Consider the following 12,607-nt stretch of genomic DNA (forward strand, 5'->3'; position numbering starts at 1 on the left):
TAGGCCCCCCCCCACACAAACGCACCGTAATGGTAATTCCTCCTCCTCCTCCTCCTCCTGCTGCTCCCTTCCCTCCTCCCCGGCCCAGGTCCTCGTTCGCCGCCCGGACCACCAACCGACTCAGGGTGGGAACCTCGCTGATGGCCGCCAGTAAGGCAGCCTCGGATGACATGCCGGAGGGCTGCTCGGAGGGGCCATTGCTGCTGCTAGTGATGCTGCTGGCGGCGGCGGCGGCGCCGCCGCCGCCGGGGGCTGTAGAAAGATCGGCGGCGGCGGCGGAGGCAGTGAGCTCAGTGGCCCCGGCGGCTGCGGCGGCGGTGGCCGTGGTGGGTTTGGGTGTCATGGTTGGCCGGACGGGGCTAATGGAATACTGCTGCTGCTGCTGCTGTTGTTGTTGTTGTTGTTGTTGTTGATGATGATGATGATGATACCTGCGTAACGGAGGCAAAAGCGGGGGTGTTGGGGGGCAAAGCACGTCGTAGAATAAGAAGGGGGTTTCGTGGAGGGAATAGTACATGAAGTAGAAGGCTAAGCACTACAACTGCTAATCGGTAGAATTAAGGGATTTGTCCATGTTCTTGATGACATGGACAAACGTGGAAAGGTACGACTAGGTACGACTGCCGTACGACTCTCGTATGAAGATGTGACGATTCTTTGGAGTCTGATCCAATTTTGGGAAGGAGGTTATTGCTGTTGGGATGGGTTGTCGTCGCAGCAGCAGCTGATAGTGGTGCTGGTTGCGCTGCTGGTGATGGTGATTTGGTTGTGCTGGTGGTGATGCTGGTGGTGATGCTGGTGGTGGTAGTTATTGAGCAAGCGACAACTCCAAGGACACAAATCACAGGTCCAAAAAGACGTTTCCAGACAGGGGACCCGGATGGGAAAGGTGCCCGAATGAACGCGGCACACGCGGCACGCGGCATGAAGTGCACTTCTGAGTTCCACCACTACTGTTATCAATGTTGCTGCTTGGGGTCACACAAGGCTGAAGGTGCAGGGGAGGGGGTACCGATCTGGGGTAAAGTACCGGGATGAAAGTGCTGACGCATTGCGAATACAGTGGGGAAAAGAAAATGTTAGACAGTAAGCCCGCTTCAATTTACTGTTACCTTGGATGACAGATGAGGACGGAATGAAGCCCAGGCTCCGCGCGCGGGGCGCAGTAGGGCAGGGAAGCTCCGATGCGAAGGCTTGGGTTCAATCGGCCAAGCGGTGGCCAGGCCAAAGCGCAAGCTGGGTGTCTACGGGGATGCAAGGAGGACAGACGTCGCAGACTTTTGTTGCAGACGTTTCGTAGGGTAGGGCTTATCAAGGTCATGTGATTGCGGCCTGGCGCTCAGTAGAAAGCACCTGATTAGGCTAGCGATTGGTACACAAAGTCGCTAAAACCCGAATCGCTGCGGTCACGTCGGACTGAGACATCCTGATTCCAAAGCTGTAAATCTGCTTCGACTAATGGAGAATGCTTAAGGTCTCGGAGCTGCATTCTGTACGAGCAGCGAGTAGTCTAACGTTTTCGCTTTAGATGGTTTTTATACATACAGTCCACTGGCAGAAGGCTTCCCTCCTCGTTTTTTCAAGCCTCAGCATTCGCTTTCTAATGGGTTCTGGGGTCGAAGGCAGCCAAAGCCTTTGACCAACATGATCGATCTCGTGAAAGTCAATTATGATACGCAAAGGCGGGCCCTTTTGCTTTAAACTGTCTTGGTGATGACGACCGCGGCACCAGGCGCTCTTCGGCTGGTGTCATGCTTGAGGTCCGCGGCTCCTCGGTGTTAAGGTAAGGACTATTATCGTTACTGACGTAAATTTCGACTTTTGAGCCAGTTTTCGCTGCGTTACGGCCTCATGTATCAGGGGAGGTAATGTCGCATGTGCTCCAGCCTTCCTACGGCCACAGGGCACCCGGTCTTCCAGCGGTCACATAGCGCCCGTTGCCTAAGCGCTCACCAACAACGCCTTTCCTATCGCACAACAGGCAGCTTCCCGTGTTGGCACTTTGCATCCCTAAAAGTCCCCCGCGCTTCCCTCTCCGCCAGGCACACCGGCTCTGGCGTCCCTGCGGATGCAGCTGGCGCGACATCGCCCGCTCCCATCTCAAACCACCGTCAGCTCCTTCCTCAAAAATCTGAATCCCAATCCCAAAACATCCTTGTATCACGCACCTCGCCTGCGCCCGGCCTGGGCCTCACCCTCACCGTCGATGTGCTCCTAGCTAACGCAGCTGCGGACCAAAGCGCTGTCGGCGCCGCCTCCAGCTCCATTCAGCTCGACCCAAATCCAGTCAGCCAACAACATGGGACGACATTGCTTCCAGACCCGCCCATTACTCCATCAACTCCCACCATGGCACCGGACATGGTCGCCTCCGGCATGGTCGCCATGGTCGCCTCCGGCAATCCAACCTGCAGGGATGCAGCCCTCTGCGCCTCACAAGGGCCCGCCAATAAGCTGCCACCATCACAACCTCCTCAAGACGATGGGAACTGCACTGGGAGCGCACACGGCTTCGGTCTTGGGCTCAGGACTGGACTCGACGCCGGGCTGGAAGGCTGCGAGCCGGTGTGTGCATGCGGGCCCCTGCCGACCGGCGCTGCAGCAGCACCGTTACCGTCATCACCACGGCTGCCGGCCGCAACGCCATCGCAGCAACAACAGCGGCGGCAGCAGCAGCAGCAGCCGGTGGCGTCGCTTTCGCGGTCGGCCTCTCTCTCCCAGGGAAGGGTGGGCACGGGCACGGGGTTAGGGACCCCAAGTGTGTCGGCGGGTCAACAGAGTTGCTACAGCCTGCCGCTGCCGCAGATTGTACCGCAGCCGCCGTCACCACTGCAACAACCACCCAATTGCGCACAGTCGCACTTGCAGCAGCCGCAGCAGAAGTCGCAGGAGCAGCAACAGTTGCAGCAGTCGCACTTGCAGCAGCAGTCGCAGAAGCAGCAGCAGCAGCAGCAGGAGGGACTGCATTGGAGTGCATCAACGGACAGCAGCACCAGCAGCAGCGTCGCCTCGCGAGGCGACATGTCTGCCGGCAGCAGCAGCTGGGGTAGCAGCAGTGATTTTTGCGGGAGTGGTAGTGGCAGGTGTAGCAGTAGCCGCAACAGCTGGCGTGTGGCGCAGGGCGGCGGCTTAGGCGACAGCGGCGGCAGGGTGCTTTGCGGCAGCGACAGCGGCAGTAGCAGGCCCAGCACAGGCAATCGCTCGTGTCTTTCAGCGACGGCTACTGCCCAACCGACGGGAGGGGGCTCTTGCGCACGGCACAGTTTAGCTGACGCCGCCGCCACTGCGTCCGCCGCCGGCGTCGTCGCCGCTGCCGCTGGCCATACCGGCAGTAGCAGCAGTAGCACTAGCCGAAGGAGCATATTCAGGAATGGCTTATCGCAGGCAGTGGCTATCGCGGCACTGGGGACGCCGTCATTGGTGGGGCTTGACTGTTTGGACGGGGCGCAGGGTGGCTGTAGCAGTAGCAGTAGCAAGACGAGGCTGCCCGGCGGTTTAGCCGAGTCAGGGCCAGCGAAACCGGTGGACGACAGAGTTCCGCAAGGGGGGCTTCCCACCGCCGCCGCCGGGCTTGTTGCGAATGGTACGGCAGTCGCACCCGGTGCTGCCGCCTCCTGCTGTACAAACCCCCGGCCCACGCCGACGCCGCCGATGCGCCAGCGCTGCGCACGCCCTCCGCCTGTGGAGCTGTACGGCAGAAGCGGGGATAACTCTAATGTTAACAGCGGCGACGGCAGCGGCGGCGGCGGTGCCAAGAGCCCCCGACCTCAGCGGGAACCTGCTGTACGGAGCTCCTCGGTACGACATAATCGTACAACCGGGCATCTTGCGTCGGCTGCGTACGGCGGCGCCGCAGAGACACGGTCGAAGTTGCTATCATTACAACAGTCAACGGCGGCGGCAAGGTCAAGTACGACATCGGTTGATACTCACAGGCCGGTGGCGTCGCCGGGGGGCTCGTCGCTGGCTCGCGGCAAGATCCCTGCAGATCATGGCAACAGCGGCAGTAGCGGCGGTGGCGGCGGCGACGGCGGCTGTAGCAATACCGGGGATAGCAGCACCGCCAGGGATACTGCCGAGGCGCGGCCAGGGGAGGTGATTGGGTCCCGGGAACGAAGGTTGGGGTCAGCTGCCGCGCGCTCCGGCAGTAGCGGTAGTACCAGACGAAGCTGTAGCAAGAAGCGCCGTAGTAGCGGCGACGGCGTCAACGGCCCTGGCAGCGGTGGCAGCTTGGGCGGCAGTAGCAGCGGCAACTTGAGATCTAGCAGTAGCAGTAGCACCCTCAGGCGGCTCCGCGGGCGCCGCTCTCGTTCGAAGCAGCGGACGATGAAGTCTTGCAATGATAGCGGGGGCAGCGGCGGCAGCGCCAGTACTGGCAGCAGCCGCAGCAGTAGCGCAGCCTGCATAGCATCAGTGTATGGACAGGTCATGCGACCTGGCGGCATGAGAACGGGCAGTTCCAAGCCGAATGGGGCGGCGGCAGCGGCGGCGGTGCCGTCGTTACAAGGTTCCGGACCGGCCCTTGCATGTGCTGGCGGCTCGGAGACGTTGTCGGTGGCGACGCCGTCGGCTGCTGTCGTACTGCAGAATATGTCCACCGCCGTCGCCGGCGGATGCAGCGCCAACGTCAACGCCGGCAGCGGCAACGACCGAGATCACCAGGCCCTAGCGCGAATCCCCTCGGGATTCGTCTGTTTCACCAACCCCCTATCCCGTCCACCGTCCCTCAAATCCATGCCAACGCCACCGCCGCCAACGCCACCGCCGTCAACACCAACGCCGCCAACGCCAACGCCGCCAACGCCCACGCAGCCATTGATACCGCTGAGCCGGCCGCCCAGTCGCCTTCGCGATCCTTCCACAACCTCGTTGCTTTCCGCCATCAGCGGTAATAGCAGCGGCACCGCCGCCGCCGCCGCATCCGAGGCCCTCAGCTTGCAAGGCTACGGCATCAGCGGCATCATCGCACAGTCCAACCCGACCTATCGCATCTCCGCAGGCGCCGTCGCCACCGGGCTGCTGCCGCCGTCAGGCGCCGTCGCCGCCTCCGCAGGCGCCGGCCCTTTGAAGTCCAGTTCCTTTGGATCCCATTCTGAGCCCCATTCACCGCGCGCGGCCGCCACCCTGGCTACCAGCTCCTGGCGCCATTCCCTGGAGCCGCTTACATCTACGCCCTCAGGGCGTTACCCGTACGACATAAGTGCAGCAACGGTGGCGGCGGCGCCGCAGCCGCCAGAGCTTCTAAGTGGCGGCTCTGAGGAGCATAATAGCCATCACCACGTCCAGAGTCATAAGCAACAGCCGCCACCGCCGCCGCCGCTGCAGCAGCAGCAACGACGTCGCGCCAGCGGAACCGCCAGCTTAGCCGGTGACGGCGTTGGGGCTGCAGAGTCGCGACCTGGCCGTAGCTCGCCGCCGCAGCTGCAGCCGCTGGATCCCGTACCGACGGTGCTACTGCCGCTGCCGGCAGCGGTGGCGGCCGCTGCCGCCACCGACGGCGGCCCTGGCAGCCGCAATTCTATGGGTTACGCGCCAGGCGGGACCTACCCGCAATCAAAGCCGCCGCCGCATCTAGCTCCATTGCATCCTCAACCGCATCACCAGGCTGATGTAACGGTAACTGCGCCTACCGTATCCTCCGTCTTGCCTGCCGCCATCTCCTCCTTCGCCGCGGCCTCTTCCGCCGCCGCCGCTCCCGCATTGTCTCCGTCACTTGCCGCTCCGCCGGACTGGCGGAGACCCACGCCGCCGCCGCAGCTGCAGCAGCAGCAGCTACAGCCGCCGCCTGGAGCTGCGCAACCCGGCGTCGGCACCCAGCCGGGCGGCGCCACGACCACCGCCGTCGCCACTCCTGGCGGCGGCGTTGGCGGCTCGACGGCGCTTCTCGTCATCGGCGGCGCCGCCGGCCCTGTATCCGGCTGCACCGCCGGCAAGAGCTACAGCGTTAGCGGCGGCGGCGCCGCCGCCGCCGGCAGTCCCACCCGCCGTCGTACCGGTCGCCACGCCACCCCGGTGCGCTTTCATCACACACAGCCGCCGCCAGGGTCGACGGACGCTGGCGTGGACGCCGACGGCGGCGGCGAGTCGGCGTGCAGTAGCAGCGGCGGCGCCGTCACCAACCGAACCTTTGGATCGGTTACGGTTCGTGAGCCTTCGGAGCACGTCCGCCGAGCCCAGGTGTGGACTCTTCGGGTTAGGAAGCCTGGGACAAATCAAATGCCACTTTGCCTTGAGGAAACGCCACATAAACACGTCTCCCTGCTGTACGGAGACCCACAAAGGCACACACTACTCCTCTATGTAATATCGGCAAAGACGTTTTCTGTTGTGCCACTGGCGAGAACGAAATATGGGGAAAGTCCATGTCCCCTTGGGCGTCCGGAGACGGCTGTGTGGCTGTGTGGCTGATAATGGGCCGCATAACATCCCGGCTGATGCTGATGCTGATGCTCATGGATATTAGGAAGGCGATGGAGCTCCCTGGAGCCCCTTTGCGTAACAGCCCAGATGAAGTCCCTGGTGTCCGGGGCTGTGCCCCGTTGGGGGGGGATTGCGGTTTGGACCTGCGGAGGACCTGCGGGCAAAGCGGCCTATCTTGGTATATAGACTTGTGCGCTGTATCTGATGTATTGACGTCTGTCATTGCGCCCGATTCTGTCATCTCATTCATTTTGTTCATCATTACCTCCATCATTATTCCAGGGACATCATGGAAATAAATTTTGATGATACCGCCATCATACCCATTTTTTCTTGCCGTTACGCGACACGCCAGGAGCGGTTGGAGGCATACAGCCGGATTCAGAGGGAGAAGGCGCGGCTTATGGAGGCGGAGGAGGCGGCGAAGCGGCAGCGGCAGGTGAGCAATAGCGGCAATAGTAACAATGGCAGTGGAAGGAGAAGTGGCAAGAAGGGGAGGACGATGGCCGCCGTTTCGAAATGTGATGGCTGTAGGTGCTGCATTGGGGGCTCGGCTCCCGGGCAGTCCCCAGACCGGGATCAGCGCACGTGGGCTTGCTTCACCCTCGCGGTGCTTCACCCTCGCGGTGCTTCACCCTCGCGGTGCTTCACCCTCGCGGTGCTTCACCCTCGCGGTGCTTCACCCTCGCGGTGCTTCACCCTCGCGGTGCTTCACCCTCGCGGTGCTTCACCCTCGCGGTGCTTCACCCTCGCGGTGCTTCACCCTCGCGGTGCTTCACCCTCGCGGTGCTTCATCCTCGCGGTGCTTCACCCTCGCGGTGCTTCACCCTCGCGGTGCTTCACCCTCGCGGTGCTTCACCCTCGCGGTGCTTCACCCTCGCGGTGCTTCACCCTCGCGGTGCTTCACCCGCATCAGGGACCCTCCATCACTGCATATCACCTTTCCTGGGACAAACAGGAAACAGAAAACATAACACACAAACCCTGAAGAGAAAGAACACGTGCCCAGTTATAGACGTACAAGAATTTCACTGTCTTTAGACAAACACTGAGCTCTCTCTCTCCCTCCCCCTCTCTCTCTCTCTCTCTCTCTCTCTCTCTCTCCCCCTCTTTCTTTCTAGCCCGCGCGAGCATGTTAACTAACCAGCAACCACCCCATCCAACCCAATACCATCATTTTTCCTTCCTTACCCCAAGTCCCCCTCTCTCTCCCCATCCCCTTCGCAATGGCTCTCCCCCCCACTGCGCGGCCCCCGATCGCACCATGCATGGACGCACGAATGCGCGCATTCCGCCCTCACGCCGCCACCATCACCACGACCCAGTCGGAGGAGCGCCACCGACACGCGGCGCAGCGGGAGCGGCGGCGTGTGGAGGTGTACGCTCTCAACGCGCTGATGGCGCGTTCCGAGGCCGCTAGGACGCAACTTCTCATCGCGGCCATGACCCAGCAGGCCCAGCAGGCCCAGCAGGCGAAACTCGCAACTTCTCAAGCACAGGACCGAGATCATGACCGCGACTGCGACTGCGATGACCCGCGGGATAAAATGGCGGTGGCAAATCACCACCACATTCATAACCATAACAGTAACATACGTAACCAGAATCATAGTGATAATCATAACCAGAATCATAATCTTAACTACAATCACATTCATAACCAGAAGCAGCAGCAGCAGCACCACCACCAGCAGCAGTCGTTAGGAGCATCGGAGGAGCGGCCGCAGCGCTTTGAGTACGGCAGCGATAGCGGAGATAGTGGAGACAGCGATGATGATGAGGAGGGAAAACAGCATGAGGGGGAGGAGGAGGGTGGATCAGACGGGGACGGTGCTGGCGGCCGTAACGGCGAGATTCATCGATGGGAAGCGACGCAGGTTGTGCGATGCAAGGCAAGGCAAGGACCAGGAGCTGAGTTGCTACGGCATGGAGTATAGGCGCAGGAGCATCTTGCTGTCGTTGTTGTTGTTTTTGTTGTCGTAGGAGTGGAAGTGGTTGTTTTAGGAGTAATTGGTAGTAACAATGCATTGAGTTGCGGTAGCAGAAGTTGGAGTAGCAGACAGACCTTTCCTCTCGGGCACGGGGCGCCATGGTCAATGGGGAAGGTTGCGCTATCCAGTCCCAAGGAGTTGTGTATCGCATTTTGTATCGTGCGTCGCAATCCAAAGACGACAAAACAACGAGGAAAAGACAGCGTTTCCATGAGGCAAAATGCACGAGAAGACGACTTCAGAAAGAACGACACGAACCTGCAGTCAGTGCTATATTGTGCTGCGATGTGTTTCGATACGCTGCGTTTGCGTTGGCATATGGGACGGTTAGGACGCTACGTCGGTCTGATGAATTGTGGTTGCAATAAAAGACCAAGTGCGGTGCGCCGACAGCCAAGCGCCGGCGGCATAGCAGCAGGGGATGGGCAACAAGGGGGGGTGCCCTCCACTGCTGAGCCCCACAGCCCTGTGGGCGCAGAGGATGCGAAGGTGCGGTGAGATTAGGTGCGGTGATGCCTCTCGATATAAGGAGGAGGCTTTTTGCGAGCTCTTATCCGGGATTGCTACTGCATCGTCGTTCATTATTATCACTGTCGGCATTACGGCATCATGGCCTTTATAATCATAAATATATTTATAAGTGATAGAAATGCAAAAAACGGCGGAATATGTTGTTGGGTCTTTTTTCTGATGCACAGACAATGGTGTTTGGGAAAGAGGAAATATGGATGCATCAATTCCTGGATGGATGGAAGGATTCCTTGTCGGGCCGCTCTTGCGCGGCTAGGTTTATTGCCCCTGTCGACGCAGTCACTCACCACCAGATGGATTTTCACTGTCGAGCATGCTGACAGACTAAGAGGATGAGCAGACGCAGTGCGTGCTGGCTTTTGATGAACTTTAAAAGTCTGGAAGGAAGGAAAGAAAGAAAGGAAAAATGGCGGCTGAGGGAGGGAGGGAGGGATGAATGTGGAGGTCCATGTGGTCATCGATATAAATTCACGTCCTTTTACAGGTCCGCCGAAGAACACACGGAGCCGATATACCCGCAGGGACCCGCAGGGACCCGCTAGGGGTGAGAAGCCGCTCGTCCGTTCATCAGGCCATTCGTCCGGCCGCCGCCTCCGTGTGCGCCCCGCGTCCCTCCCCCAACCGCAGAGGAGTCCGGCAGGCGGACGAAGAGGAACAACCCCCGCAGCCCGAGGTTGTGAGACTGCCCAGAAAAGCTGCCCAGCGGCGGACCTGTAGATGCACCGATCTCGCAACTGCATGTGGATACCCAGACGTACCCGGGCGTTTTTCCCCTGCATGAAAGAGTCCGTACGTATGGATACATATGGGAATAATAGGGCTTCGCCCATAAGGCCTCACAGTGCTGTTCTTCCCAATGGCCTATATGCCTGCCTGTTCTGCTGCCGCTGCTACCGCCCTCCGCATTCTGTTATCCGGGCCCCACCCAACTATCCACCCGACGGGCACGACCACAAGCGCGGAGAACGCAGCATGAAAAGAGCGCAGCATGTGAGCTTTGGGAGGTCAGCTCCTAGCTGGATGGATTTCGGATCCGCAGGTTGCTGTGATCTTGTGTCTTGCCGGGAAGGTTGATAGGATTGATTGTATGTTTGAATGTGGCTGCCACGGTATATGTCCATGTGACTATTACGATCCCGTACTGTTGCCGTACGGCCCAGGCGAGACAGGCTTTGGGAGAAGTGTTTTGCAGGGGGGGGCAAAATACATGACAGGTACGGTTGGTTGGTTGATAATTGCCAACTGCCCGGGTGTCTGTGTGTGCAAGGGTATATGTGTATGTATATGGGTTCATTGAATGTATATCTTGCAATGAGGCACGCATACATATGCTGATTGGTTGATTGTTGGTTGGCTGGTTGGTTGGTTGGTTGGTTAGTTGGAGGATAACTTCTTCTCCCAGCCGGAGCAAATCTGACTCCCAAACACCACCTCATTCTCACCCTTTTAAAGGACATAGTAGCTGCTGCAGCTGATTACCTATACGGGAGCTGGGATATTATGGAAACCCTACTTAAAGACAGCCACATACACGAATGGTGACCAAAAAAAGTTATAGCAGGTCGCTTAAACAGAGTGCGGAGGCGCAGGCGGTTCTGTGGAAGGGCGTGTGTGGAGGTCACGGTTCAGGGCGTGTGACGTCTTGATTATGGGCTTCGGCCCACCTCGACTCGCTCGCAGCGCTCCGTTGTGCGGCCCCCCCGGACTGGCAAAAATGGTGTAATCGTACACATGGGGACACCGTACACTGTCCGCGGTTTCCGTACACACGTGCATGTGCATATACGTCACTTATGGTTGGGTGTGGATGGATTGGCGCCCGGGAAGACACCGGTGGGTGGACTCTCATCACCACGAGGCACAATCGCCTCCAGCGATCTCCTAATCACATCACAACGAATTACAAGAGATATCTGGCCTGGAAAATACAGCAGTACACGCATACATAAAATCCATAAAATCCATAGCACATAGCACATACACACACACAGACACGCGCGCACACACGCACACGCGCACACACATGCACGCACGCACACACACAGACATACATACACACACATTTCCTCGGGCGCAACCTCCGCTTGCTGACCGGGCAGTGGAAAAATATTGGAGGGGAGTGTTTTGCGGCTTCTGTCAGATAAATAACCTGTTCACAGCTCTCTTGGGGCACTGTCATGAACAACTTAGAACGACACAACAGCTGCGCAGGTGAGCAGCCGACGACGACCGGGTGTTGTATCCTGTAAAGGTTTTCTGCAACGGTTTGGGCTCCGAATCCTAACTGTCGGTGGTTATCTCATCCAGTTCGATTTATCGAACTTCAATGTTACTAACACCCATCAATTCCACTGTCGGTGATTACTGGTTTTTAACTAATACTGCTATTAGTTTACTTGCGGCTACTGTTAGCTGCGGCGGCTAAAGCGACTACTGCTAGTCGTCCGCCATTCGAGTGCCGCACTGCTGAGGAAGTCCATATCTGCATATGGGCGCGTTTGGGCTACTGTTAGCTGCAGGCGGCTAAAGCGACTACTGTTAGTCGTCCGCCACCTTAATGCCGCACCGCTGCGGAAGTCCATACCTGCGTATGGGCGGGGTTTTTACCTACGTAAAGCTGGGACCTGCGTCCCAGTTTCGTCTGACCGAGCGAGAGTAGTTCCTGCGAACTATGGCTTCTGGATACCGCGCCGCCCAGTCGTACTGGGGATTCTTATCGGCGCGAGGCCCAAGTGGAGTCACTGATGACTATTTATTCAAGACACTTGTCTCAATCGGTATCTTTCGATGCCCCCATTATGTGGTTGTGTCGACTGAAGTCTACAACACCGGGGGTTGTAACACTTAAATAACCTTTGCTCTCTCCCTCTCTCTCCCTCTCTCTCTCTCTCTCTCTCTCTTTCTCTCTCTCTCTCTCTCTCTCTCTCTCTCTCTCTCTCTCTCTCTCTCTCTCTCTCTCTCTCTCTCTCTCTCTCTTTCTTTTGGGCGGGGCCCCAGCGTGAAGCGCCCAGGGGGCCCCTACCCTGTAGGATTGCCCACGTCTGTCTGTCTGTCTGTCTGTCTGTCTCTGTCTGTCTGTTTGCCTGTCTGTCTGTCTCTGTCTGTCTGTCTACCTGTATGTGTGTGTATGTGTGACCGACCAATGTAATATCTCGCCCGGCTGAAACGCGTTATTGGTTATATAAATGCATTCTCTATTGCAAGGTATCTCGTCTGTAGCCAACAAGAATCGTAGGAGCACAAACAACTTTGGCTGCCTACATTGACCCAGCCCAAAGTCACATCAACGCCTCTCGGCCTAAATTTAATCTCAAAGGGTGCCACGTATTTCATAACTGAATCCTGAAATGACGGTGTATGATAACTCGAACACCCAGCTTGTGTTTACCATTTGCCCGCACGGGCATTCCGACTTGCCACCAGCAGGCCGACAAATTTGCTTTCATTCCTCTATGAAGTACGCAAGCTGCTCGTTTGTACAATTACTTTGGCCAATGCTCGGGGCCTCCGAAGAGTTGCAGTGTGCCGTGATGAAGCTTGCGGCTGTGGGGCGAAAGCATATCTCCCACAGCATCAGCACTGCTGCAACAAGCACAGCTCCCACCTCGTTGACACTACCCATCAATTGTCACACGTGCCGCCTTAGCTACCGGCCTGTACGGATG

General features: G+C 58.5%; 2 protein-coding genes across 2 annotated transcripts in view; one reads left to right on the top strand and one right to left on the bottom strand.

The window, feature by feature from the left end:
* The window catches only part of VOLCADRAFT_100173 (uncharacterized protein), a gene marked incomplete at both ends in the record, with an annotated part of 12,581 nt that extends 12,238 nt beyond the window's left edge, over positions 1 to 343 (bottom strand). The window contains one exon of the mRNA XM_002958807.1: positions 26 to 343. Coding sequence (XP_002958853.1) covers positions 26 to 343 — 318 coding nt within the window. The remainder of the gene's footprint in view (positions 1 to 25) is intronic.
* A 1,408-nt stretch (positions 344 to 1,751) lies between these two features.
* Positions 1,752 to 8,357, top strand: VOLCADRAFT_100174 (uncharacterized protein; the record flags this gene model as incomplete). The annotated part of the gene is made up of 7 exons (XM_002958790.1): positions 1,752 to 1,783; positions 2,043 to 2,565; positions 3,661 to 4,714; positions 5,000 to 5,943; positions 6,034 to 6,177; positions 6,776 to 6,859; positions 7,746 to 8,357. 7 exons carry the CDS (start codon positions 1,752 to 1,754, stop codon positions 8,355 to 8,357), a joined length of 3,393 nt encoding a protein of 1,130 aa, XP_002958836.1.
* Positions 8,358 to 12,607: the final 4,250 nt, after the last annotated feature.

The sequence above is a fragment of the Volvox carteri genome (genome assembly GCF_000143455.1).
Source record: "Volvox carteri f. nagariensis unplaced genomic scaffold VOLCAscaffold_107, whole genome shotgun sequence".
Classification (NCBI taxonomy): Eukaryota; Viridiplantae; Chlorophyta; class Chlorophyceae; order Chlamydomonadales; family Volvocaceae; genus Volvox; species Volvox carteri.